This window comes from Nesoenas mayeri (genome assembly GCF_963082525.1).
Source record: "Nesoenas mayeri genome assembly, chromosome: 4".
In the NCBI taxonomy this organism is placed as follows: domain Eukaryota; kingdom Metazoa; phylum Chordata; class Aves; order Columbiformes; family Columbidae; genus Nesoenas; species Nesoenas mayeri.
In genome coordinates, this window is record NC_137540.1 from 6,766,893 (window position 1) to 6,793,901 (window position 27,009).

Genomic DNA, 27,009 nt, shown 5'->3' on the forward strand with positions numbered 1-27,009 from the left:
AATCTAATCTCAAAGCTTCCTTAGGCAGTAACTCACCAATGTCATTTCTTGTGGCCCAAGCTTGACTCAGTCCAGTCGCTCATCAAAACAAGATTCAGGAGCTAGAATACAAGGCATGCTAATTCAATGTACAGTTCATCGTCCATCTTTTGCAGTGGTGCCCACAAACAACTGGAATAGTTTATCTATGGGTACGGTGTTGTTTTCCTTTGAAGCCCCTTAGAAGAAGTGAGGCTGCTGTGTGTTTTTTCAAAGCTGTGGAATACCAGTCCTTGAACAAATGGGGACCAGTGGCAGAGAAATTGCTGGTAGCGTTTGGGGCTTGAAAGACAAATTCTGCAGCCAGCTCACTGTAGGATACATTTAGACAGCTATAAGAAATATACCTGTAGGCTCCTACCCCTTGTGTGGGCATGGACCGCATCCAGAAAGATGGGAATCCATATTCCGAATCATCAGCTTAAAACCACTGCTGCATTCTCTGAGATTTTAGTAGGACACCGAAGATGGGGGAAGAGAATCATGGACCCTGCTACTTCCACTTGGCACCTTATTCCTGCTATGAAAACACAAGACTTCTGCGTTCTTCAGGAAGAAAAAGGGAGTCATCTTCCAAAATGACTTGACTTTAGGTGAGCAAACAGACATTGTATTTCCTACGAGGGAAGACTGAGCCAAGTCTTCAGCCTTAGAAGTGACTGTGCCTTCCTAGGCTTGCTTCTACCTGTGAGGGATTCTCCTCCATCAAATACAAGCCATTCTCATTTTTTTTTAAAGCCAGGCAATTGAGTTCAGTTTTATTACAAAGCTTTTATTAAAAAACAAATGCTCAGCACATTAACTCAAACTGGAATGACCAAAAAAAAAAAAAAAAATAAAATTGGTTGACAGTATTTTTGGCAAAGGCTGTGCCTTACTATTTTAAAAAATGGGTACATCAATGCTCATTTCAACAACTGGCATAAAATCCCACTAACAGGCTAACAAAAACAGATACAAATACAGAACAATTGAAGTAATAATTCAAGTGCTGGGCTTTTTACAAGGAGAAGGGGAATGGGTGAGAAGGAGAACTCACTGCAGTCAGATCTGCTGGATGTATTGCTTATGTTTACAGAGTAGATGATGCAAGGCTGATGTGTCTACTGACCAGCTGACTGTTGTTACATTGATTTAGTTCTACAGGACACTGTATTATATAGACTGAGAGGCCACTATTTGTTACAAATAGCTTAACAAAAAAGCCACCTTTTGTCCATACAGGTTTTTCCTCTGGCAGAAAAAAAAAATAAGAGAAAATAACCACAAACACCTTTTATTTAAAAAGTATTCAGATTTCTGAAAACACTTGTTTAAAAGCTCATACCTAGTAAAATATACACCAAAGAAATTACAAACTAAAAGTTAAAATATAAAAGCATTCAAGTTTCTTAAAAAAAAAAAAAAAAAAGCTAAAACCAAAATTGATCCTGTCGCACCATTAAATAAAAAGAAAGTCGAGTGTGTCGTCGTGGTCCAGGCGAATTCCATTCCTCGGTGTGCTGTATGGGGCAGCTGTGCTCTACGTTACTCTGGTGGCTGAAGCAGGCACAGACAGCCACGCTACTTGGTTTGCTGACTCGTTATGGACACAGATGAGACGGGGGCTTAAGAGTGCAAGGCAGAGGTGAAGACAAAAGCTGCTCTGCTGACCCAGGAGCTCATTTCTTCTATTTATATTGGGGCTGGACCTTGTGAGAGTGAAGGGTTTTGGCAGTGATTGTCTTTATGGTTCAGTGTCTCTAGCAGTGACATCAGGGTGAATGACATCCTAGACAGACTCCTTGGGGGTGGTCTGTGTGGATGAAGGACACACCTAGGGTTTAACAAGCTTCCATCTCCAGAAGGGGTCCTGGTGTCGCCGCCTTTGCTTTGCAAGTTGAGAAAGCATTTCTTTTCCCACCTACAGGAAAGGGAGAGAGAGAAAAGAGTGATAAAGACTATGAAACCTTTTTGCTTTTCCCCTAAAAAAAATAATCCTTCAGAGAAGCTGGTGATGGGTTACTGTAACTCTCTGACATAACTGTATTAGTGGAACGTATGTTTGCAATGTCAAAGTTAAGTGCAGAGTATTATTTGCTCTTGCTTGAGGTTTGCAAGAGTATTTATGGAGAGGACTTTGTACAGACATCCACACCAACTAGAAAGGTGGGGTTTAAGCTATTTAGACATTGAGCGTATTACAGAAGTAACTCTCTTTGGTACCGGACTTCATTTAGCTACAACATTTGACCCAGATACCTGTTACAAAACTTGACATCCTCAGGCATTGGTACTACTGTGGTTGAGGTCGATTAAGCCTCTACTTCAGAGCCTCGAGCTCTCCAAAGAAATGCTGTCTTCTGTTAGCAGCTGGGTAGATGAACGTGGTGGGTGAGGCTTGTGTGAACACTAACCGTGAACACTAACCCTGCCACGCATCCACACAACGGGGCAGGATTTGTTCTGTAGGGTACGGTATGTCTTCCAGTTGTGTAAGAGCTGTGAACCTCTTACCTGGCAGTAAAGCTCACTAGGATCTTGGAAGGATATATATTCTTACAGCATGCGAAAAGGCCAACAGTACAAGCCTTATAGGTATTGCTTATCTGGAGAAGAACAGTTCTGCATCATTAGGGCTTACATCAGCTAACATGCAATTGCTAACTCAACCATCACCCCTGCCCTGCTGACCCAGACAACTGCGTTATAGCACGGACTCCACCCAAAGTCTGTCTGATGAGTCAGGCTGTTTTCCAGAGATGGACTGGTAATGGTCTCAGGATTACTGGCATCTCAGAAAATCTGCTTTAAACCTCTAGGCCTCCAGGTACTACTCAGCTGCCAAACGAGTAGAGGGTTCGATGAGCAGAGCTTCTAAGAATGACCAGAATTAGCACAGGAATGCAGTTTGGTGGAGAAGTAGAGTGAATTTTCACCAGGAGAAACACAAAATGCTTAGTCACGCAAAGAAGAAACGCTGCCAGCGCCTTGAATCACACAAGGCAAGACAGAACACGTCTGTGAAGAAATGGAGTTGTCGAAACCACAAGCAAAACTTCTGTCAGACTGATGATAATAGATAGACTGCTTGAGCCTGTAAGAGCCACGAGGAGAACTAATCAGCAGATATTTAAACAAGGGTCATTTGGAACTGGGCACCCACCTCCCATCTGTGCAGCTTCCCTGTAAGCCACTACAATGCGAAGCATATTGCCCACACTGGTTGAGTGCAGCTCCTGAATCAGGAGGTACACAGGCTAATATACTCTGGGGCAAAAAGCCTCCAAAATTGATTTTGGACCCTTTGATTTTAGCGAGCGCAAGCTGATGCCCTGGAATCTTACCAAACAAGTCGTCTTCTTGTCAGAGGCCACCGCCGTGACCACTGTTCTAGGGGAAAACATGGTGGAAGACGCCAAAGCAATTTAAGTACAGACTCAGTAAGGTAGAAAGAGCAAGCACAAATTTATATCAAATTGTCCTGTCCAGGTTTAGTTTGAAGGACACTCTCCCTCACCCTCACCACCTTCCCCTGATACATAATAATATTCACCTGCTGCTGGTAGCCACAAAAGGACATTGAAAGCCACCGTGGCCTATTAAACAGCGTGGCTGAAAGTCCACTGGCAAAGCAGCGGTTTCAACAGAGGTGGTCTGTATTGACTAATTCAGTTCCTATTTCCTCATAAAACCAGCCCAAGTCCCAACTAAAAAAAGCCTTCTGAGCTTCCTGCCTTTTTTTTTTTTAATAGAGTAGCACAGTGCTCCGTAACACATGCGGATCAAAGAGCTACGAAGGGCTCTACCTTCCCAAGGAGCACGAAAGACAAGCCAAGCAAACAGCGGAGGAACACTGGGGAGAGCACCCTGCAGCTTTATATTTATTTTGTGCCTTTTCATCCCAGATTTTCAAAGGTTTGGTCCAGGTTGCTCTTCCTGGGAAGGTTTTCCTCTCAGTCTTACATGAAAACATTCAGCTTCCTGTTGAGGAATGGCCTTGAGGCGCCAGGCCAGTAGTTCACAGCAGCCTGACACAAGCGCCGTGATTCAGAGCTACTCCCCATTAGCAGCCAGGAATGTCTCCTTCACCGAAGGAAATGAAATGCTCTTCTGTTGAGATGGTTCCCTGCCTCCTCCCCCCTTCCCTTACCAGCAAGCTGGCTTTGAAGTCAGGAGGTTAAAATAACCACTGTGGCCTTGCTCTGGCCCTCAGCTTTTTCAAGCGGTGACCATGGCTTCTTTCTCCATCCCAAGGCAGCTTTCGCAGCGCCTGCCTCCTTACATAGCCCCTCTTCGCACCAAATTATCCCCCGCTCCAATACAGAGGCTGCAGACACTACTGGAACTCTAAGTCAGGCACAGTGAAGCCCCAAACATTTCTATTTCCAAGTGAATACTGCAGTACAACAAATTACACAGTAGCTATCCTGAAAACAGCATCTAGAACCCAGCCTTTCCCCAGCTGCGCATTAAGGCCGCGCGCTGGAAATTGCTCCTACTGCTGATAAACCAAATAATACCTAAAAACTATGACTGATGGTGGTGTTGCCTTACAGATATAAAACAGGTCAAATCAGGATTCTTTGCAAGAAACCACAGGCATGTGCTAAGGAGACTGAAGACTTCCCACATCTAAGGCTTCACTGGGGGGCTGTAGCTGAAGTCTCGCCAAGCGAGGCATGCCCTAGCAAAGCCCAATCCACGAGTGAAGTCGGCGCAATCAAAGGCTGCAATTACAGCTCCCTGGCTGTGGTTAGGCTTCAAAGAAAGTGCTGCAAGTCACATTTTACATATGTGAAGTCTTGAGCCTGAGCCACAATAATAGGAGGCACTGTCTGTGCCATTTGCAGCGTACATCTGACTGCAGGAGGAAAGGGGGGTGGGGGGAGAACACTTTGAGAAAGAAACAGAAATAAAATTCAACGATAATTCAGTGTAAAGAGAAAAGCCTTTCCACTGGAGTGATAAAACTGTATTTCAGGAATCACTGTGGTAAAACTGAAGCCTCCTAGCAAGCCTGGGCTCAATGGCTGAGGGCAAGAGCAAAGGGGGATCAGAAGTCCTTCCCGTGCTCGGGAATGGGATGGATTGAGGGGTGGGCTCACAAGGGCCTTGTGTTCTTCTGCTAGTCTTTAACTCATGTCCATTGCTCTAGAATGAGAGGGTTACGCAGCTTCATCCAGGTCATGCTAATCAGAAGAGGTTATAGAAGAAAGTCAAGAGCGTCTGGGTTGGTGCGGGAGTAATTACGGAGTAAAAAACATAGCTAACCCTTCACAAAAAAAGCAGGAGAAAGTAAATTTGAAACCAGATGCTTTTTTTCTACACCTTTCTCCACCATAGGTAGTTTTCATGCAGTTGCAAGAAGAGATAAGACTGCATGTAACAGCAGTTATATGTATTTTAAAAAAGCCAGTCTCCAAACCTGGCTTTTAATCCAGTACTTCAAACAACGTGGCAAACTCAGGGACCCGGCAGCTGAAACTGTCATTTTCTTTTGAAGTCCAAACCGAACACGTTTGACTCACTGCCAGGGTTTATCCAATACTCCAGAAACTTGGGTATGCAAAACCAGGTCATTATTTATCAGAAAGGTTCCCGCTGTTTGTGAAGCCCCTTTGTATTTTCTTTAGCAGCAGAGCTGGAGAGAGTTCCAGGCGCAGGCAGATCGATGCCGGCGCTGCCGTCTGCTCCTCTTCCTGCCCAGCTGTGCCATGGTTTGTGGGGTGAGCCTAAACCAGATCCTTGAAATGTTCTGGGCAAACAAAAACAAACACTCCACAACCTTTGTTGTTTCTAAACAACAACAACAAAAAAGCACCTCCCAACAAAACCCCAGTCATTTTAGTAATCCAATTTGCTGCAGGGTCCCCACAAGCTATTAGAGCACACGGATGGAGAGACCTACAGGAGATGGGAATAAGCCTCCCTGCAAGAGCTGGATACCAGCAGAGGAAACCTTTCAAGTTGCCAAAGAAATTACACAAACTTGTACCCTAAAACTGCAACAGATACTGCCATGTAGAAGCTATGTCAGTATTAATGGTTTTGTTTGCTTTGTGTGTGTCTTGCTCCCTTGTCCTTCTTCTGTCTTGCTCCCTTCTTTTCCCCCCATTGCTGGTAACTGTGAATGGAGGCTCCAGTAACAAATTATCCACTAGTGTTTTAGATGCCCCGAAGTAACTACCCCTGAAAATACCTCTCCACTGACTACAGGTGGAATCTGGTGTCCTAACTTCTGTCCTCTTCGTTCGACCTAAGCAAGATGCATTAGGTGAACAGTGTGATTCAGAGACCTCTTCCCGCCCAGGTACCACAGGGCTCTCGCTTTGTAGGGCTGAAGTCGGTGATGCCAAAGCAGGTGTGGATCTTATCAAAGCCCCCAGTGTAGGCAGCATGAAACTAGAAGCTCTATCACTGTGCTACGATCTTTAAAGTGATTCTACTAAAAGACCCAGGACATGTTTTTCCTGTTGGGGGTGGACGGGGAGAGGGGTTCCATGTTTATAACAAAGAACTGATTACCTCTAGACAGCCATCTCTAGCAGGTTCTTAAAGAAGAACCATGTACTAAAAGTGATCTCCAAGGGAGGAAGAAATCGGCTTGTCCCCTTTTTGTATCTTTATGGCATATAATAAATATTCAGAAGACTATTTTTTAAATTATTATAGACTGAGAGCTGTGAAGAAAGATGCATCGGTTCTAGGGGCACTGAAATTGCTACTTCAGTTTTCATCTGCTGTAACAGAAAAGAGAGGACGTACTGGTAAAGTAGTACGTGAAAGATCTTTCAAAAGAAAAAAATACCATAGGTGAAGTGTCCCTTGTAGATCATCTTTTCTGCCACAACTAAAACACAGGCTAGAATTTACACTGTGCTTTGCAAGACAATCTCAACATTTAAATCTTCTAACACATGGAATAATCTAAATAGTTGCTTTCATCCAACCCAAGGTAAGTGAGATGTAACCTGAATATCTTTCTTCTTGAGATTCATCAACTCTTCTGCCGTCAGGCATTCGCACAGCAACACTACCAGTGCGAGACAGCAGTGCAGAAACCACAACAGAATTCAAACGCATTAACTCCACTTCCATGCTATTAAGTCATCTCATCAGAAAATCTCTACCAGTCCGAAACGCACAAGCCTCTTTGCATAGCTCAAAAAACACACATATGGGAAGAAACCCAACTATTCATCAAAATGTAGTCTCAGCTAGTGCCAAGGGAAATGCACACACCATAAAACAAAGTATCAGTACATGTAGATATTTTGGCAATAACATTTTACCTCATGGCATCTCAGGTATCCCTGAGATGAACCGTAGAGTGGTCTCTCAGAATCACAGAATGTCTCAAAACTCCCAAGCTTAATTCCGATGCAACTTTAATGTTAAGGAAGAAACACATATCTTACTTTTGCAAGGACGAAGCAACTTCAGAAAATATGTCTCTCTGCTCAGTTAAACCTCCTTAGTTCTCTCACCCCCCAACACCGCTCTGCTGGTGTCTGTGGCAAGAATGCTACTTGACATGGTCACTGGTACCATTTCCCGCAGCCGCATCTGACCCTGCTCACCCGCTACACCCCAAAAGATGAGACTAAAACCCATCCTACCTGACTGGCTGCCAGGCTCAGGTTTAACTGGGCAGACGGTGCTTTGGCCGGCCCTGCCGGCAGTTTCCCTCCTTGCACGGCTTTCCGGGCTGCACACTTGCAAAATGGTTTGTATGGTGCAGTCTTAACAAGTGGGTAAAGGATCAGAGATTTCAAAGGTGACTTGTGTAAAAAGTCTTGAATTACAGGATTAAGGAACTGACTGGTATGAGAAGGTGGGCTCTGTTAGCAGTGACTTTTGCAACATCAAATTTAGGCTTTTTGGTTTTGTTTTGGTCTTCCGAATAGCTTTTTTTGCATTCATGTACATCAGAAAGCCTCTTCAATCCAATCAGTCTCTAACAGTCAGAGGCAGACAGAAACAAAACTTAGTCCCAGAGTTTGCTAAGCTTTGGCAGAATTTCATTTGAATACCATTCTGTTGAAATTAGAGGACAGGTTTTACCCAAGCTCAGTCTCCAGAAACGAATGGGAAAGACTTCAGCAATGTCCTAACAGCTTGCTTTCTAAGTGGCCAGTTTAAATTTCACATTTTGAAATCTTTCATGTAAATACACACACCACAAAAAGAAAGAAAACGCAGTGCAGATCTGAACAACACTAAAATGCTGATGCTTTCTTCCAATTGGGAACAAAACCACATTTCAAAATCTTACATTTTCTTTATGAAACAGTTTCTTTCTCTAGAGTTTTTCTCATGACCTTAGAATTCTCATTCTGGTGGCAAGTTTACCCAATCCATTAAAATACATGGTTTTCATCCAGAAAAGAATGGTGCAGCAACAGTCAACTCCCCGTCCCCACCCTGTCCCACAGGAAGACACAGAACAATACTCGTCCCACTGTCCCTTCATTCTAGGCCGAGCTGCCTACTGCTGACACCTCAGAAGTGAAATGACATTGTTTTTTATCTTGTAAATTGGGTCAAGTTCAAACTTCATTTTTGTGTCCCTAACTTCAAAGCATAGAATCATAGAATCATTTCGGTTGGACGAGCAGCAGCTGCAACTTGAGCATCTCTGCCAAAGTAACCAGGTTCTAGACTTTAACCTACTGAGTCATCCACTTTTGCCCTTTATCAGTTTAGAACATAAAACGCTGACTTCATAGCTGACCTTGCTACACCCTTTGGTTGCAAAAACTAACATTTTTTTAAACACTTTAAAAAAATGTCTCCTGTTTCTCCAATCCCATGTCTACACTGATTTGTCTAGCTGAAAGTGTTTTGCTCGGTTTCTTTTATTTAGACAATCTATGCTTGGCCCTACCCTGACTTACCCTTATCCCTCTCGTAGTCTCTGATTGCACCCAAAATAGCTTTGTTACACTCCCTCTCCCTCACAAAGGCTCCTCCACCAGGCTGGTCAAGGAAAATGGGGAGCTCTGCTCCCTCACATCTCTCCCAGCAGTGTCAGTGCCCATTGGTACCTGACGCCTCAATGGGAGCTGGCGTTTCTTCTTCATTTGCTCTTTGATGCTTTTCTTGACGTCAGAGAGCCCAAAAGAGAGGCAGTTTTCCCTCTTTCATCCCCCAAGATCAACATCACGTCAGAATTAAGTTACAGGAGGGGATGTGTCTGAGGGCTGTACCTCTTGTTTTTGGAAATGTCTACGCCTACCTGAAAAAGCCTGAAGTTAACCAAAGAGTTCAATAATATAAATGTTTCGATCCAGGAAATTCTCTTCTGTTTGTTCTGTCCCACTTGCCTATACTGAAGGCCACCAAAACATGGGTCACACAAGACACATAATTTTAAAGCAAACGAGGACACGTCTCTGCACCATCATCGCCACAAATTCTCACATGCGTTACCTTCCGCGCAAATCCTTCAGGCTCCGTTAAAGCTTCTGAGCAGTCAAGGGCTATGGGAAGGGCTGGAGTGCTTGTTTCATTTTCAACTACTCCAGCAGCAATTTCAAGGGCGCCAGACAAGCCAGGTTAGAAAACACGTGCCTCAGAAATCAAGGTACCACATCCTCTTTGCATGTCCTACCTAGGATGCTGGCCGGAAACCCATGGTCAACCATGACCACAGTCATCAGACAGTTCTTTTCCACAGTATTCTGGCTGTAGATCAGTCCACTTTACAGTCTGCTTTCATAACCTCACTCCATTTTATTTCTAAGTAATACGGAAGAGATAATCCAGTCATAAATTAGTTGTTACAACACTATCAGAAAATCTGCACCGAAGTTTGGCTCTGATTTTCATTGAGGAAGTCTGAAACATTATAGATAATTCATTGTTTAAAGTTAATCTGATACTTTTAAGTCCTGATTGTAAATCAGTATTAGTCAAGTTCTCATTTTTGAAAGCTTTGCTAATCTAAATGCTAATTGTCGTGGAATTTTGCAAGCCACAAATACACTTCTCTCACGGGTTTTCAAATGTCCATTAAGCTTCTCTATCACTCTTTCTAGCCCACCAAGATATGCCAAAACACAACGTTAAATTACGTAGCGTCTGAGGACTTCCCAACTGCATCTTGCCGTGTGTCAGTGATGTGCATTTTGCAATTACCATACGCAAGCCATAAGAAGTTAACTATTTCCACACTGCAGCACAATCAGGAGGAATTTTTGTTACTACTCTTCCATTTCCTTGGTGATTTAGAAGTACACCTGAGATGCTAAAAATCAGCATTTTTCCTTCCAGAAACCATATAGGAAATTAGGAATCTCGACTTCTGACACACAATTGCTCCCATTTACAAGTCTTCTAGAAAGTTGTGCTTAAAGCAACAAGAAAACACTCGCCTTTCTGAAAGGTGCTCAACAGATGATCCTTAAAGCTGAGCTTTCCTCACTACCCCTTTCCTCCTGGCCTCTCCTAAACTCATTTTAGCATTATCAGGTTTTATGCCACTCTCAGTTGATTTAAAAAGGAGCGAATAAATACATGTTACTGCCTCTAGAAATAAAAATTATTTCAAGCTTTGTGTCAACTGGAAACAAAATCCTGCTTGGGGACAGTTCTGCAGCTCTTCAGGAACGGCCACGTGCCTTGGAGTATTGCAGGGTAATTTAGCAGAGACTGGAGCAGGTCACCTTATTCCTAAAAGCACTCTAATACTAAAGTGTTTTACAATCAGGACATTCAGCAGCCTGGATGGGATGGTGGAACTCAGCTAAATCCTGCGCAGTGAAGCCGTAAGAAGCCTGGCTGCTGTGTACAACCCCAGAAGAACAACTCAACAGTGCTACCTTGACTTCAGCACTCCAGTCATGTTCAAGCCAAAAAGCAGGTTAGAGGTCTACTTTAAAAATCAATTGTGTGCTCAAGTGTTCACGGACACACAAAAAAATAAAAACCCCAACCAACCCAAACCCACGACCCAAAACTTTCACAGTATCTTAAATAATTTCTGTTTGCATGTCTCTTCCGTTACTTTGCTCTGAACATCCCACCACACAACCCGCCCACCGTTTCATCCTTCTCACTTACATCACCGTAATTACAGCCCTGGCTGATCTCCTTTGTGCTGATCTCCAGATTCTTTCTTTGGTCTTGCCACCTACTCATTTCTGATTCTTCTCAGATAACAGAACGCTTGTCTCCTTCCCAGACCTCCCACCCTCCTTCCCCCTCTTCCTTGCACCATCCGCACGAGTCAGAAAGCTGGTGTTTTCCTGTCTTCAAGAGCTCTTTGCGGCACTCACCAAAAGGCATTCCCAAGCTTATTATCTCCATCCAGTAAAGACTACAACAGCTCTGCTGTGGGCCTGGTAAGATATTACGCTTGTGGGCAAAACATTCTTTGGATTAGGCTTGCAAAGGGCAAGAGTCTTAACCTTCAAAAGTTTACTTTGAAGTCGAGCTGATTTGGGTTCCCTAAATCATTCTGTGCATTTACTTCCAGCTAGAGCACATCTGTACGTCTGCAAAGAGCATTCCCTTGGCACGCAACATCCAGCGAGGCTGCCTGCATGCTCATAGATGGAGTCAACAGCACTTTCCCCCTTCAGTGGAACAAGATACCTCCTGTTCTCACACTCCGTGTTCTAAATTGCACAAAATAGGTATTACCGGCAGGTTCCACACTGTTACAGAGCTTAAGGGGAGAGGAGGAAAGGAGAGGAATAGAGGTAAAAGGGAAAGGGAGAAACCCCACATACTCAGAACATTCTTCCTCTTTGATTTCAACTCATCCTCTACTATGGAAAAAGCAAACACAGAAACTCCAACAGAAGTAGCTCAGTGTAGGCAAGGCAGTCACCTTTAGATGGTAAGGCATCCAAGAAACCCAATATCACCCATTTTTTAACTGTCACTTGAACCTTAGTTGTATTCCAATCCTAATTGAGTTCTCTGCATCAATTCAGATAACATTATGTGTGTTTTGCTTACTCGTACTGTGTCAACATCAAAGGGAAAAATTCAACAAACGTGGACCTGGGCAAGTAAGCTGAAATATCAATTATAAAACTAAAGGTTGAAGCACTTGACTTTTTTTTTTTTTTTTAATATATATAATACTTATGGCAGTCACTGTAATTAATGAGATTCTATAGCTTCATTTGCTGTGGAGGCTACAGAACCCAAACGCTACAATCCACATCTAAAATCAGCACGAGTCAGGCATATTGCAAAGGGCAAGACTGGCTGCTTGCCTCAAAACCTTTTTCTTAGCAGAAAGAAACAAAGAACACACATTTTGCCTTTTCACTTCAATCTAAAAAAAACCCCAAAATATAACATAACACGAATACAACAAATAACCAGCATAATGGCATAGCTACAGAAGATGCCCAGATCACGCTGACTGACAGCTGACACACCACGCAGAACCAGCTTAACTTGGCTTTTCCTTGCTGAAGGTCCCAGCAGAGTGAAGAGCCAACAGGAGGCCACTTTGCTGACCACTCCAAGGGCTTTCTGTGGCCAAACAAGTCAGGGGGAGAGGGGACAAACAGCCCATTTCTGTTATAATGCATAAGTGAGTTTAGCAAGCGTTATTTTTTGCATGGTTCCTGGGACTCTTGGGGATCTCCCCGGAGCAGTCTGGGTTAATTAGACAGTGTAGAAGCAACTATTATGTCAAATGAGTGCCATTCCTACTAGAAAATGTATCACGGCGAGAGGAAGAGAAGGAGCAGCCTTCCAACACAAGCGCTCTGGAAGGAGGAGCTCACTGTGGCACTGTGTGCGTGTACAAGCAGCCTAAATGGTGTTACTGGGTATGTGGAACCACTCATCACTCCACCTTCCGTGCATATGATATGATATGAAGAGAAAAAACACGCTGGACAACAACAAAAATGAAATACACATGAAATACCACCATACAGTTGAGGGAGAAATTTGTGATATAACTCAAATACAGTCCCACCTTCTCGGCGGATGTTTTGTTAGCATACAGGTGAATAAACCTTTCAAAAGTGATACCCAGCCAGCACCTTGCAGATGTCAGCGTATAAAATGTCCTCTGCAGCCAGTGTCTAACCTGCTCCTGTGACAGTCTGTGGGCTGGGAGGGTTTGCACTACGGGTTTAACCCATCCCTGTGCTTCACAGGCAGACTTGCAGCAACTCAGTGAGGTACATGGTCAATTTGAAAAGGTTAAGAAGTGAAATGGTGAACACCTAATAGATAGCCGGTATAAAAACCATCAGTGGTCAAAGTAACATTAGCTTTAGGATAGGATGCTTCTGCCATTTTTGCTAAATTAATATTATTGCATAAAATTGATAAGAAAGCTTATTTTACAATTCAGTTTTATCACCAGGAAAGCTTTAGAGATGTTCTTACCATGCTTCAGATGTAGGCAGCTGTCATTCTGGGGCCTGTACCTGTAGAAAATTGTTTTCCTTTAACAAATTTCTGTTACAGAGGTTTTTGCACATTCCAAATAAGTTTGCTTGCTACAGTGTTACACGGATTTTTTGGTGCATTTTTGGTTTTGTTATTTGTTTGTGGTTTCTTTGTTTTTTTTATGGTTCTTATACCAGCCATTTTTGTTGGGGAAAACAGTGTGTTTCTTTGTGTATCATTTACAGGCAAAGAGGAGACCTCACTGATGCTTTTAGCCAACCTACTAGGCAGCTGTTAGTGTGCACAGAAACGTAAAACACAGCGATAAAAAGCACACCGGCTACAAAAACGTCGGTGTAAAGTTTCCAGTGTCCAATAATCCCACACAGTATTTGAGACATAGCTGAAAGTCTAAGGATGATACGACACTGATGAGAAAAGCAAAGCTAAAGCAGGACAGTGATTGCAGCAATGCAGAAGTTCAGCCAAAGATGTTGATGCTGCCAGGACCGCTGCACGGAAAGGCGTAAGGGAAAGGAGACACATACTGTGTGTGTTTTCACAAGCTTGCATTCAAAGTGAAGTATCTTAAAACATCCATCAGAAGCGAGTGTTAGAGGAAAGCTAAATAGCGCAAGCCCTGGCTTCTAAAATACACCTGAGGTGACAGGTAAGTAAGTAAGAGTTGGTCGTGACCTACCTGATGCTGATTCCTGCAACTTTTCTCTCTTCCTCTTCTTTTTCTTCCCCTGAAAAATAGGAAATGTTACCATATCATTACACACACAGAACTTTTTTGGTCACTCCCCCACCTCACAGCATAGAAACAAGCGCCATCTGGACACTGAGAAAGCGGTTAGGAAAATAACAACTGATTTCAGGTTAACCAAAACCTTTTCTAACCCACATCCAACTGTTTCAATGGTAACAAAGTTTGCTCTCAGCATCTACGGAGGAATATGCACAGAAGCAATACACATTTTTATATCCACATGGAATTACAATTCCTGGCAGTTTTTCAACAAACACTGGCAGCCGCAAGCATCTAAAAGACTTCTCACGCTTAATAATCTGATGACACATACTTTGATATCATAATTTATGGCTCTTACAAGAACTCTTCACACATCCAGATACTTACGCTGTCATACACAGCAACACCAGACAGGGTGTTGAAAATACCTAGGACAACCATGGCTTGTCCCCAGGGTGCAAACCAGCCAACTAAAACTGTTCTGATAATGCTTGTACATTAACAAAAGCCAAGTCTTGTACGGCTGTGCCCTGAGAGCGTGCTGTGCAATGAGCACATGTCTCTGCAGTACAGCGGAGCACCCTGAACGTGGCCAAGGTGCAGGACAGAAATGGTCTCTCCGCCACACCACAGTGGCAGCAGCTGTGCCAGCCCACACGCTCAGCCTTCCCCTGCACCCCATCTACGGAAAAGGCCAGAGCTCCTGGTTCACAGAGCCTTTCAGGAAACAAAAGGTCAGTTTAGACCCACAATTTTGAACCTCGATCATCTCTCTGCTCTGCCCTGGTGAGACCACATCTGGAATATTGTGTCCAGTTCTGGGCCCTCAGCTCCAGAAGGACAGGGAACTGCTGGAGAGAGTCCAGCGCAGGGCAACAAAGATGATTAAAGGAATGGAGCATCTCCTGTGTGAGGAAAGGCTGAGGGAGCTGGGGATCTGGAGCTGGAGAAGAGGAGACTGAGGGGTGACCTCATTAATGTTTATAAATACGTAAAGGGTGAGTGTCAGGAGGATGGAGCCAGGCTCTTCTCGGTGACAACCAATGATAAGACAAGGGGCAATGGGTTCAAACTGGAACACAGGAGGTTCCATTTAAATTTGAGAAGAAACTTCTTCTCAGTGAGGGTGACAGACACTGGAACAGGCTGCCCAGGGAGGTTGTGGAGTCTTCTCCTCTGAGACATTCAAACCCGCCTGGACACCTTCCTGTGTAACCTCATCTGGGTGTTCCTGCTCCGGCAGGGGGATTGGACTGGATGAGCTTTTGATGTCACTTCCAATCCCTGACATTCTGTGGTTCTGTGATCGTGCATCACCCTAATTACCATTTTGGTATTGCTCCATGTGACTTCGCTTTATTGTTGTGTGTTTTCAGCCAGAGCTTTTTTGTTTGCTTTAAAAAAAAAAAACCCTAAAAAGTCATATCCATGTATATTTTAAAGAATCTGTCCAGTCTGCTCTGACAGTCTGGGCCTGCCTTACTCTTAAGCTCCTGTCCTTATTTATCCTGAGGCTGGCAACAGGGCTGGGCAATGCCTTGTGAGTGAGCCCTCAGAGATGGGACCCAGACTAGAAGTTGGAAAGCGTATTTCAAGGGTTCTGAGAAGCTCACAGCCACATGCTTTATCCTTTAGGTGCCAAGGCAATACTTCTTCACAGAGGCAAGTGCCTTAGTGCAGATGTTAGCATTAAAATCATGCTTTATTCTCTGTGGCAGGTTGACTTTAAGTGCTAAAACATACTGAAAGCTGATCTAATCTAAGGTCCATCTATGAGATGCCAGAAGTAGAAGAACAGAAGGAAAACGCTGGGCTGAAAACTAGTTGTCAGCATTCCCAAATGAGGGAGTTTCTGACAGCTCCAGCACACACAGACACCATCACTTTATGGAAATAACTGTGCTTCTTGAGACTATTACCCAACTTTGCAGGACTACTTTGGGTGTCAGTAACAAAAACATAATAAAAAGCACAGAGATACTGTCAACAGTTGACTAGCAATGCTTAACATTTTCTTGAAACTCATGAGATCCTGAATAACCAGTCAAGCCAAACTCAAAGACTTAACAGCAAGTAGTACCTATTTTTCAATTGAGCTCTTCTGTGAAATTCAGCCACGTGAAACAAAAGAGTCATCCCTAAGTGACTTCCAGCTCTCAGAATATTGTAGTAATATCTGTGCTAAATGAACACAATTTCATTGCTTGACTGCTCAAGTTAGAAAAAATGAAAAGAAGGAAAAGAAAAAAAAAATAAAGATGATATATACCTGAAAAGGTTTCAGTGATAACTGTCATCTACTACAACCATCACCTCACCACCACTGCAACAAATGTGCTTTCCTAGCGAGGCAGTGAGGAGGCCTGCAAGAGGAAGCTAGTAGAGTTCTCCATTGTAACATATAGGACTGGCGTATGTCAGAGCTATACTGTCACACAGGATGTAGGTTGGAAGCACATCAAAGAGAGAATTCATACGTGCCACCTTACACACTCCAAATGTCTATCGAGGCATTTAAGAAACCGCAGGCCCACTGCTTCTGCTGTATGGCAGTAGTTGATGTTCTCAAAGTCAACATGGGTGAGCATCACAGGACAACCTTGAAGGCTGATATCCAACAAACACAAGCTGACCAGGCTCCAAATTGGGTTGATTTTCCACAACAAGTTCACGACAATTGAAATCTCCTTGTTTCAGGGAGTATATCACCCTACTTGTTCCCCGGTATGTTTCAGGATAGCTCTGTTGACACAGTCTGGTTACTGGAAAAACAAAACCCTACCTATGTAAGGTCATGACAGCTCATCTGCTAGAAAAGGCGACGGTATAAAACAGGCAGAAACAAGCTGGTAGGGCTTACGGTAGTGTCTATGCTTACAAAATCATCTCAGCAAGGCCAAGGCATTTGCTCCAAACACGATCACGTTTCTGTGTCAAAGCCTTGAGTGCCAAAGATCTCCCTAACTCTAGCTTACAAGGAAGATTTTGTTTAAGCTGAACAGTAGCTGTGCTGGATTGGAAATGATCAGGTACTTCTACAGTTTCTGTTAACACTGTATTTAGGTACCTCCATCTTTAATGTCCACAAGACAACACTGAAGTAGAAAAATCCCACTGTCCACCTGATACAGATGGGAAACTGAGGCAGATATAGCACATACACATCCTATCACAGGAAATAACGCCACAGCTGATGGGGGCACGGAGAACAGCACGGGTCTCAGGCTCAGTTCAGTCTCTCAGGATCACAAGTTTCATAATGTAACATAAAACAGCACTGGCAGCTCATTGTAAGCACGACAGTTTAATTGTACAGTGCAAGCCGCGCAACATGCTAGTAATACTTGTATGATATTTAATAACCAAATAACAGTAACTGTAGGAAAACTTCCTAGCTCCACCAAAAAGCAGAATCTGTCAGGAAGTTTACTTATACACATTTCGCAGGCTTTATTTCAGAGACTAATTATTCTGAATTGCTTTCAGCTTAAATTCAGTCTTCGTTAAGACCCCATGGCTCTCGGCTCTCTTGGAACATCCTCCTGCTTTGCTCAGGTCCAAACAAGATTTCTGGATAGTAGGTGATCAATAGAAAATGATGCAAAACTCATAGCTGTACAGTAGAGCATAAACTTTCAGACAGTACTGGCCATTGTCTTAGGAAACAAAAAATCCATGTTAATTTTTTCCCCTCAAAAACTGTGACCTTCGTAAGCAGCATCTCAACAACAACAAAATTTCAGCGTTTTCTGGATGCTTGAAGTGCAAACAAATATAAGGCTTAAATGTAAAAGTAAAGGAAGTTAACTTAAAAAAAGATCCTTTAAGTGAGTGACTTACATAGTTGTCTCTTGCAGACCAGCCTGGATAAAGCTGCATGTGTAGCTGCCTTTCTTTACGAGCTAGTTCATAATATTTCGCTTGTTCTTCACGGGAGAGAGCATGCCACTGCAAACAAAACAAACATAGCGTTGGGCTAGGAAACAGCTCACACCTATGCAAGGGACGACATGAGCAAGTGTTTCTGTGACTTCGATTTAGTCCTTCCCCACTGCAAAAATGAAATTCATTAGCAATTACAAGCACCCGTGTTTATTAATGAACTTCCAGGCAGTTGTCAGCTCTGCAACTGCCAAGTGCCTCGAGCAAGACAAAAATCATTTATGGAAACGGGGCTCACCAAATAATCTGCTCACAGAACCACGCTCTCCCAATGCTACTTTAAAAACAAACAAACAAACCAACCCCAAACAACCAAAAAGCACCCTTTAGCTCTTCATGAATCAGAAAGGTTCTGTGCTGCTTTTAAAGGGCAGTGAGCTCCCCACCAGAGAAGGGCTGGCTCCCCTGTATTTAAGCAGCAGCTACACACAGGTTTTCACACAGAGGGCTTTCTGGGCTCCTGCTCCGAGTTCAACCTCTAAGTACTGAGCTTAAAGGTACCTCCTTTCTGATTTCTTCTTTTTGTAATAGAAGAAAATGGCAACTGCAAAAAGTTTCTAAGATACAGAAACCACAGAACTATAGTCTTCCATATCACATGAGTTGACCCCTATAGCCAAGCAGGGATTAACTTCCTGCTTTTATGTACTTTAAAAAACCAAACCAAAACAAAAAAAGGCTTCACTTTTGAATAGGCGCCAGCTACATCAGTATCTAATCATTTTGTTCTTGTTGAAACACCTATCATAGACCTGAAACAAAAAAGGTAAAGGCCTTTTATTTAGAATCAGGTTCTGCTGCTGCAGCATTACACATTGTCTTGTTTTACTTTGAGAACGTGCATGGGGGCCATGGAGAAGAAACTAAAAAAAATACATATATGTGTACACACACAAAATCATTAAGACACTAATGAAAGAGAACTAGGATTTCAGATCAGATCGCATTTGTATGATTCAACATGTCATTTTGTTACACGTCAGAAGACGTGAACTAAAGCGCTTGTCTGTCTTGTCTTGGCAAGTTGGATGTGTTACTGCGAGGGCAGCAGCTCAGCCCGTTTGCAGCTCTCAGCCTCCACACGTGTGTTCCAAAGCTGGAAGGCAGTGAACACTGTGCCGCGGCATCAGAGAGCCCAGCAGCATCCACAGCATCAGCTCTTGAGGAAGGAGGTGGCTCCTGTCCCAGAGTGGCACAGGGTAACGTCAACACTGACCAGGACGACTGAACACAAAGCAGTTGATAATAATTAATCTCCAAGCGATCATACTGGATAACTCATGCATTGTCTGTACCACAGTAAAAGTGGAATTTGAGATACTTTCATGGAGAACAGTGGCTTGGAAAGCAAGAGCGCAAGGTGTGGATAAAGCAGGCAATGGAGCACTGAGGCTTGATTCATTAGCAAAATGGATATAATATATGTCACTGCCCTCATTCAGGCCAAGAAAACAAGGCCAATGCACTAAGCAACTCAGATTGATTATTGAGAGAGTGAGAAGTAAAACATAATCCTAGAGAATTGCATGAAACAACGGAAAAGGCAAGAACCGAGATGTCTTTTAACAGGAGGTAACAACATCAGATAGAAGGCAGAAGGCTGCAGGAACCAGGATGAGTACCAGCAGATTTCTGCTTTGTTTGGGCTGGGGGGGGCAAGTCTTCAAACTGTAACAGAGAAGTAGCAGTTAAGGTCATTTACTGACTTCCCATGTCCAAAGCACAGGATTTTCAGAGAGCTGCAGCGCCGCTCAGTACTGCCTTAGTGGCCAAGAAGAGGGGTTCAGTGAGCAAAGGGATTTGAATAATCTCTACTCAAACTTGGGTTGATACAAAAGTCATTCCTTTTCTCATTTTTGGGACAGTCAAGAGCAAAACGGGCATTTACCTCTTTCCCTTGGAAGAACACCACTGACAGTGAACATGCACTTTGTAATTATGGGTTGGTCTGCATGTTTTTTCTTTGGAGCATGGAAAGAAAAAAACATCCTACGACGCCACAGAAGCAAGTGCCTCTCAGAAAGGCTCTGGGACGTGTACTGGGATCATCAGTACTCACTTGTTGACTTTAGAGACATTGAAAATTTGACTGAACAAGTCCCTGAGCAACCTGATGTAACCGGACCTCTTTGAGCAGGTGTTGGACTAAATGACCTCCATATGTCCCACCTAACCTACGTGACTTTACAACTGTACCACGTTATATTCACTTTTGAGTTCCATCTCCACTGGCATCCAGCGTTCATCTTTGAATGCTCCCCCTTGCTCTGATAGACACCAGCCTAAGGGAGGACCCAGAGGGTGATCTGCGTGTTCCTACCATGTGTGAATGAGGATATTTCATGCCAACACCATAACATGAGTGGAACAGGCACCAATTTGACGGCGTTGCTAATGCTGAAAAAAAAGAAAATCAAGCTACTGCTTTTATTTTTAGTTGCATTTTTTATCTTCTATAGCTAATTTGATAGTTGCACATTAGTTATCACCTCAAGCAGAAAGTGAACCATCACATCCAGCTAAAGGGAAACGCACACAAATTAGCAGCACATGCGAGTACACACACCCCCTCCTGTACATACCCTTCTGCCAAGAATCTGGTTGATAGCTGCGCTTTCTTTCAGAGTACACTCTGCTACGACGTTCGCTCTCATTTCTTTCATGTACAACATGAAAGCATTCAGAGGTTTCTTAATATGAGGTCTTTTTGGCTCTTGTTCTTTTCTCTGTTCATGCTGAGGCTTCCTAAAACGTGGTGGGGGAAAGGGAAAGGAGGAGGAGGAAAAAAAAAAGCATCTATTTACCTTCAGCCTAAAAAAGCCCAATGGAAAATTACCAACCTGTGGTTACGGTAGCATTTAAGTAGTAAGAATGAGAATTTCAGCAGTCATATTCTCTCTTACATCTTTTCAGAGAACTGACTTAATTTAATACTCAGGGGGGTGTCAGGTTGACATTCTCTAGCAAATACCATTTGATCTGTGAATCTGCTCCAAATTCATCACTTGCTTCGATTCTCTTTTTGAAAGGCTACCCATGGTACCCTACAAGCCCACTGCTCCAGGCAGGAGGATAGCTCCTCATCCATTTCTTTCTTAGGCCTTTTGCCTTCAAGTACTCAGCAAAAAGGCTGCTTTTTACCAGTAGATCTTGCAGTTAAGACTTTCCTGGTAGAAGCTTGTGAGCTCACACTCAAGGAGCATCCACAGGTAGACAGGTCCACGATCACATCTGAATCAAATGACTGCTGCTGATCAGTTTAGTTATAGGAGAAGAACTAAAATTCAAAAAGGTCACAAAAGGCACTTTTTTTTTGTTTCTAGCCTCCTTAACTCTTCTTCAGATAGATTTAGTTCTCAAATATTTATACATCAAAGGCTAGTGCAGAAAGGCAGACTCACACATGCATTAGCTCACTGTCGTTGTGCGGATGTTCTTGTTTTACTTGAGGTGTTACAATAGCTGGGTGAGGGATTCCAGTTGTGTGAGGGCCCGGAGGACCAGGAATCATGTGATGTGAAAACCTAAAAGAGAAAACAAAGGAAGGCCTGTAACCCTGCTGAAGACGGGCATCAAACATGTATGACTGCAGCCGGATGCCCCAAGAATGCAAACGCTACACAGCTTGCAACGGAAGACAATTCTTTAAGAGTGCATGAAAAATATTTGGCTAAGATTTGTGTATTGTAGCCCATTTATTCAAGAAAATCAAGCGAACAAACAGACAAACAAATCATTGAAAATTTGGGTTGTAAATGAATTATTTTATTACCTTTTAGGCAAACTGTTTCAGCAATGCACACGAGAAACATTTAATGGTTGTATTGTTGCACTGACTAGCAATAAAAATACACATTTCTTAACCAAAAGCGGTATTTCCACGCCAAGATATAAACATTCGTAAAATATCCACCACCAGCCAATGCAAAGGAGGGAACTGCCATGCAGAAACAAATAAAAGAAGAGTCTTTTCAAGAAGTCCCTGGTGGCTCTCTAAGGAATCTCTTACTTTCCAAGGTACTTACGCTACAAGTCTTTAGCATCTAAACTCACTATGCTTCCCTCAAATGCTTAAAAGAAAAGTAAATTTAAAAAATCCTGCATCCTGGAAGAAGGGGAGGAGAGAGGCAGATATTTTTGTCCTAAATAAACCTTCCTTTTCTGTGTACGAGAAGGAAAATGGCAAAGAAAACTAGAAGTACCACTAACTCAATCATCCCACCCTACTGACCCATGTCATCCTCAAGGATGGATCTTGAAGGTGCTGAGCATTGCAAGCTCAAGTGCAGCAGAAAACCTGCATGCTTTCTTTTGAGCTGGTGGAAAGTACCACTAACAGCAAAAGCAAGATCATGCTCCAAAGCTGTGCTGAATGAGTGCTGGTTAAGGGACCACATCCAGCCTCTCCTTTCTCCGATCCCGTGTCACCTTGCATTTTTCCTTCATGCCATCGAAATAAAGCAAACACAAAGCCCTGTAACCAAATCGGGTCATTCTATTATGGAGAAAGGATTGGTTTTCTTCCCAATCACCCTGACAGGCACATGCTTATCGTTCCCCTGTAAAGAAGTGAAGGGATAGTGACAGCCCACACAAACAGAGGCAAGAGGACCCACCACTTATCAAGTGGCCCATCTTAAGTCCCCATGCAAGAGGATGTGTCTTCTACAGGTCACATAAAAACAAAGCCCAAGAATGGGGTATTTCAACCTCGTGTACACCAAGCACAGGACGCAGAAGCTGTCTGTAGAGTGCAAAAGCAGAGGAGAGAAGGTCTGGAGTGTGTCATGGCCAAGTCTCAGTTAGCATTGCTTGCTTGCACTTAGACATAAAGACACAGTGCCTGATTCACACACCAGTACAAACACCCTGTGCTGGCATCCCTTGCCATTAGTGGCTTTGGGCTATGAAATACCTACTTATGAGCAAGTTTCCACATGGAGTGAAACCTAAATGATTCAAGACTAATTACCAACAATGAAATTAGAACTAGAGAACGCAGACTAGAGTGACATTCCACCTGGCTGCATACTTGCATGAGCAAAACCCACGGATGCACACTATATGTTGCATCTAGAAATGAACTAACGACTTATTTCAAATTAAATAGCTCAATCAGTTGTTGACAATTCACTGGTGCTCCTGATTGCAACACTTCAGAAACTGCCAAGAACATGCTGAATGAGACCAGTGTGGGATCCAGGCAAACTGTATATACACAAATATATTAAATAAAAATATATGCATAAAGTTTTAGCTGACTGAAAAGCAAGCAAAGGCAGACCAAGATGCAAGCAGAAGAGCAACTTGCCCTCTAATGCCAGCAGTTACTCCCCAGCCAGTCATTCACCTCCTACACCTACCTGGACATGGAAGGGTCGACTGAGAGTGAGGATGGATAGGGCTGCCTGAATCCACTCGAGATGGGATATACAGGCTGACCTTGCCTGAGGTCACAGAAGAAAGGAACCCATCAATCATACGATACGGTATTCAATAGTTACTCTAGAGTTACAAGCACTTGATGGGAACTCAGTAGTAGTCACAAAAAATAGGCGTAGGTAAAACTTTCAAGAGTTCTGCTGTATTCAAAGCTAATGAACACTTCGGACTTCCCTCGCTATTGAAATATCCCCAGTCTGGGTTTCCACTGGGGAAGAAAGCAAAACAACCGGCCTTCCCCCCAAAGCACACGCACATGCACACACACGCTCTACCCCTTTCTCACCTAGTTTTAAAAGCACTGGAATCAGATTTGGTTAACTAGCTCTTAGGAAAGAGGCATTTTATCCCAAATAGTTCTACTGTAGATCAGTGCAAGAACGCCAGGCTGCGAACAGTCAAGCTAGAAAACTTTTTGACCAGTTTTATTAATTCTTGAAAAACTTCAGACTCTCTCCATCTGCATCTTCTAAAGTGAGGTACAAGTGGCCAGCTTTTTCAAGAAAGTAGAAGTTTATTTGATTAAAAAACCCCACAACCACCTAAAAGCCCACAGCACAAGTCCATCTTATCTACTTAGAGTTCAAACTAAAAGCAGCTTGTGTAAAATTATTAGCTCCTTTATACTCCCACACACACAGAATATTCTGTCACCTGTCTGTTATTTGGACTCTCTCGTTTTTGCCATCTTCACCACATTTTGGTTAACTTTCAGTTAGTGACGGTTCAGGCTGTGACTACAATTAACACCCTGAAGTCGCATGCTATGGTAATGCAAAAAAAATACCAGTTCAGCCCAAATACCTGAACCAGCCCAGAAAAACCATTGCATGCATCAATCCTATTCACACAGTTACTTACTGACTGGCAGATCAGCTTTCTTGGGCAGGGAAAAATGGGATGTTGGCCTTTGTAAGGTTTAGGATACAGGTTTCACCCTTGGAGTATGTTAATGGAAATGAGCAGTGCTCAAAGGGAAAAAGCCATAAAGCATAAGGGACAGCTGGGTACGTCTTGCCCTGATGCTGAACGCATCCCCAAGCCTTGTAAGATCACATCTTGTCTCTCCTCTTCTTTTTCTTTTCCCTCTTTCCTTCCCCCAGCCTCTGCATTGAGAAACCATTCCAAAGGAATGATTGGCCACATCTGGAAAATGAACACCACAACTGCCCGGTGGTGGTGGGGATTCAGCTGAGCAATGAATGGGGAGGAAGGGGGGAAAAATAATAAGAAATATTAAAAGAGAGTCAGATACTTCCATATTTTAGCCTGGTATCTGATAATAATTTGTTCCAAAAAGGCATGTGGCACTTCCTCAAAGATTTGCCAGCAATACAGCATTTCACCGTCTTCTGCTCTCTACTTGCCATGCCTGTTGTCACCTGGATCATGTTTCCCTCCCGTAAACACACTAAACAACAACAACAAAAAACCATAAAACAAAACAACACACAAAACCCACTAAAAAAAAAAAAACAAAAACCCAACCTGCATTGCTCATTGCATGGGCACAGATTAGTCAAGATACAGATTCTAAAGCACTGAAATTGTTGCTGAGCTTCCTTATTCATTGCTTCAACAGATCCGAGGGCAGGTACCTATCTAACCCAAGCAGACCTGAAGCATCCTGCCAAGTTGATTACTCTGAAAATACCACGTGCTTCCCCCAAAAGGAAAATGACACCCTGAATGGCAAAGAAAGATCCTGAGAGGGCCAGTATTAGCCAGAGCAGCAAAATTTCCCAAGGACAGAGCCTTCTCTCCATACAGACAATGTAAAAAGCAGCAGACTACAAAAGTTTGTTCGCCATTTTGGTTCAGTTTCAAGATTCCCCCACACATACACACTTCAAAGTTCCTTCTTACCTCCCCTCCCCTCAGTAATTGCATTTTTGTTTATTAAAAATTTACATTTAATTCCTTGAGAACTGTTTTCTGCTATCATTCCAAATGCCAAGAGCCACAAATCTGAGCCATAAGAAATACGAGACTTCAAAGTGCAATCTACACACTTCAATTTCTGTACGTGCTCAAAAACTAGATTCAATTCCTTTCAAAGATGGGCATTTTTTGATCTTTTCTACTAAAATAACGTAGTAATTTCTTACTGCAGCAACACTCTTATTTTGTAAATGCTGCGATTGATTCAACACCAGTGAATGGTGTGAACATGCACCTTTGTCTGAAAAGAAGCTAAAAGATCTTACCAGCCAAGAGGTGGTGTTATCTGTCCAACCCCCCCTGGAGACAAGGGATAGAAGGTAGGGAGATCAGGAGCTGGAGGATGCCTGGACATGCCTGTTAAAGAGCACAGAAGAACAAATGACTTTCCCCTCAAAATATTGCACGTGAGCTACAGTTCACAGCTTACACAGCCAATGCAACAATGGAATTAGGGCTCTGGATAAGAAAGAACCACCTTGGTTAGTGATAAAAGCAAAAGATTACCCATGTCACCTTTAAAATAATAACTTGCGTGTGATATTGCAATTAAAAGGGAAATACTAGAAAAAAAACAAAACAAAACGGAAGGAGGAAATAAATGTATGGGTAAGGATCTGTGCAGGTTTAGATCTCCTGTAAAGCATGTTAGGCAATAGTGTTCTCTCCATGGTTTCACCAAACCTGATCAGATCCCAAGGACCTTTTCTAACGCAGCATGGAACAAGAGGAAAACAAAGCGTTGTCAAAGAGGCAACACAGCAGAGCTATTAGATTGGGTAAATTGCTCCTTGTACATTTTGCGCGGGTTCCCTTATGGATTCACAGATTTTGGAAACTTGCTACCACTGAGGATCAGTGGTTAATTAAGAATCATTTTCAGGCCTGTAATGGTCACACTTGATATGATTCATTTGGCTTCCAATTGTCACTCCAGCTCCAACTAAGCTCTTCATCAAGTTGACTCCTGTGGGCTCCAAGGTCAATCTGTTTTGCATTGGTACTATTTAATGGAAAAATAAAAGTCCCATCAGGAATGATCCATCAGCTCGCATTCCCCAGAACAGAGTACTACAACTGCAAGAATCACCTCAAGATTAAAGCTAATCCTCGTCCCAAAAGGGTCTGTGGTCTCCATTCTTCACCTAAACCTTGTGCCCCCAGGAGACATGGAATTACAGTTGCAGAGGCCACAAAGACATTGCTTTATTTAAATGTGTTTGGGGAAGAGGGGGCTGGAGCAGAAGGAATTGTTAAGTCTACTTCACATGTTAAATCAGCTGCTTTAAAAGGGTATTAAATATTTATGTGGCGACACTCCAAAGGTCCAAGACTGAGTGTGTGCTACCTTGAGACTTGGTTTATAGATTGATGCTAGTGATTTATTCCCCCCTGCCCTAGTTTGTATTCAAATCTTCCGAATTTAATTACAAGGTTTGAAGAATATCTTTCAGGACTGTGTACAGGAAAGGATGGAAAACAATAGTGGTGGTGTTACTGTCTCAAAAAAGCTAAATTCTCAGACTTGGGACCACAAC

At 43.0% G+C, this 27,009-nt stretch overlaps 1 protein-coding gene across 2 annotated transcripts in view; it reads right to left on the bottom strand.

Moving 5' to 3' along the window:
* Nucleotides 1-1,862: 1,862 nt before the first annotated feature.
* LEF1 (lymphoid enhancer binding factor 1) overlaps nucleotides 1,863-27,009 on the bottom strand; it is a gene marked incomplete at both ends in the record, with an annotated part of 66,103 nt that continues 40,956 nt past the window's right edge. Inside the window, 7 exons of one of the 2 annotated variants that reach the window (XM_080343725.1) lie at nucleotides 1,863-1,942; nucleotides 14,093-14,141; nucleotides 17,987-18,094; nucleotides 20,671-20,833; nucleotides 21,490-21,612; nucleotides 23,452-23,535; nucleotides 25,738-25,828. In XM_080343725.1, coding sequence (XP_080199851.1) covers nucleotides 1,863-1,942; nucleotides 14,093-14,141; nucleotides 17,987-18,094; nucleotides 20,671-20,833; nucleotides 21,490-21,612; nucleotides 23,452-23,535; nucleotides 25,738-25,828 — 698 coding nt within the window. The remainder of the gene's footprint in view (nucleotides 1,943-14,092; nucleotides 14,142-17,986; nucleotides 18,095-20,670; nucleotides 20,834-21,489; nucleotides 21,613-23,451; nucleotides 23,536-25,737; nucleotides 25,829-27,009) is intronic. The other variant, XM_080343726.1, reaches the window with a different exon arrangement.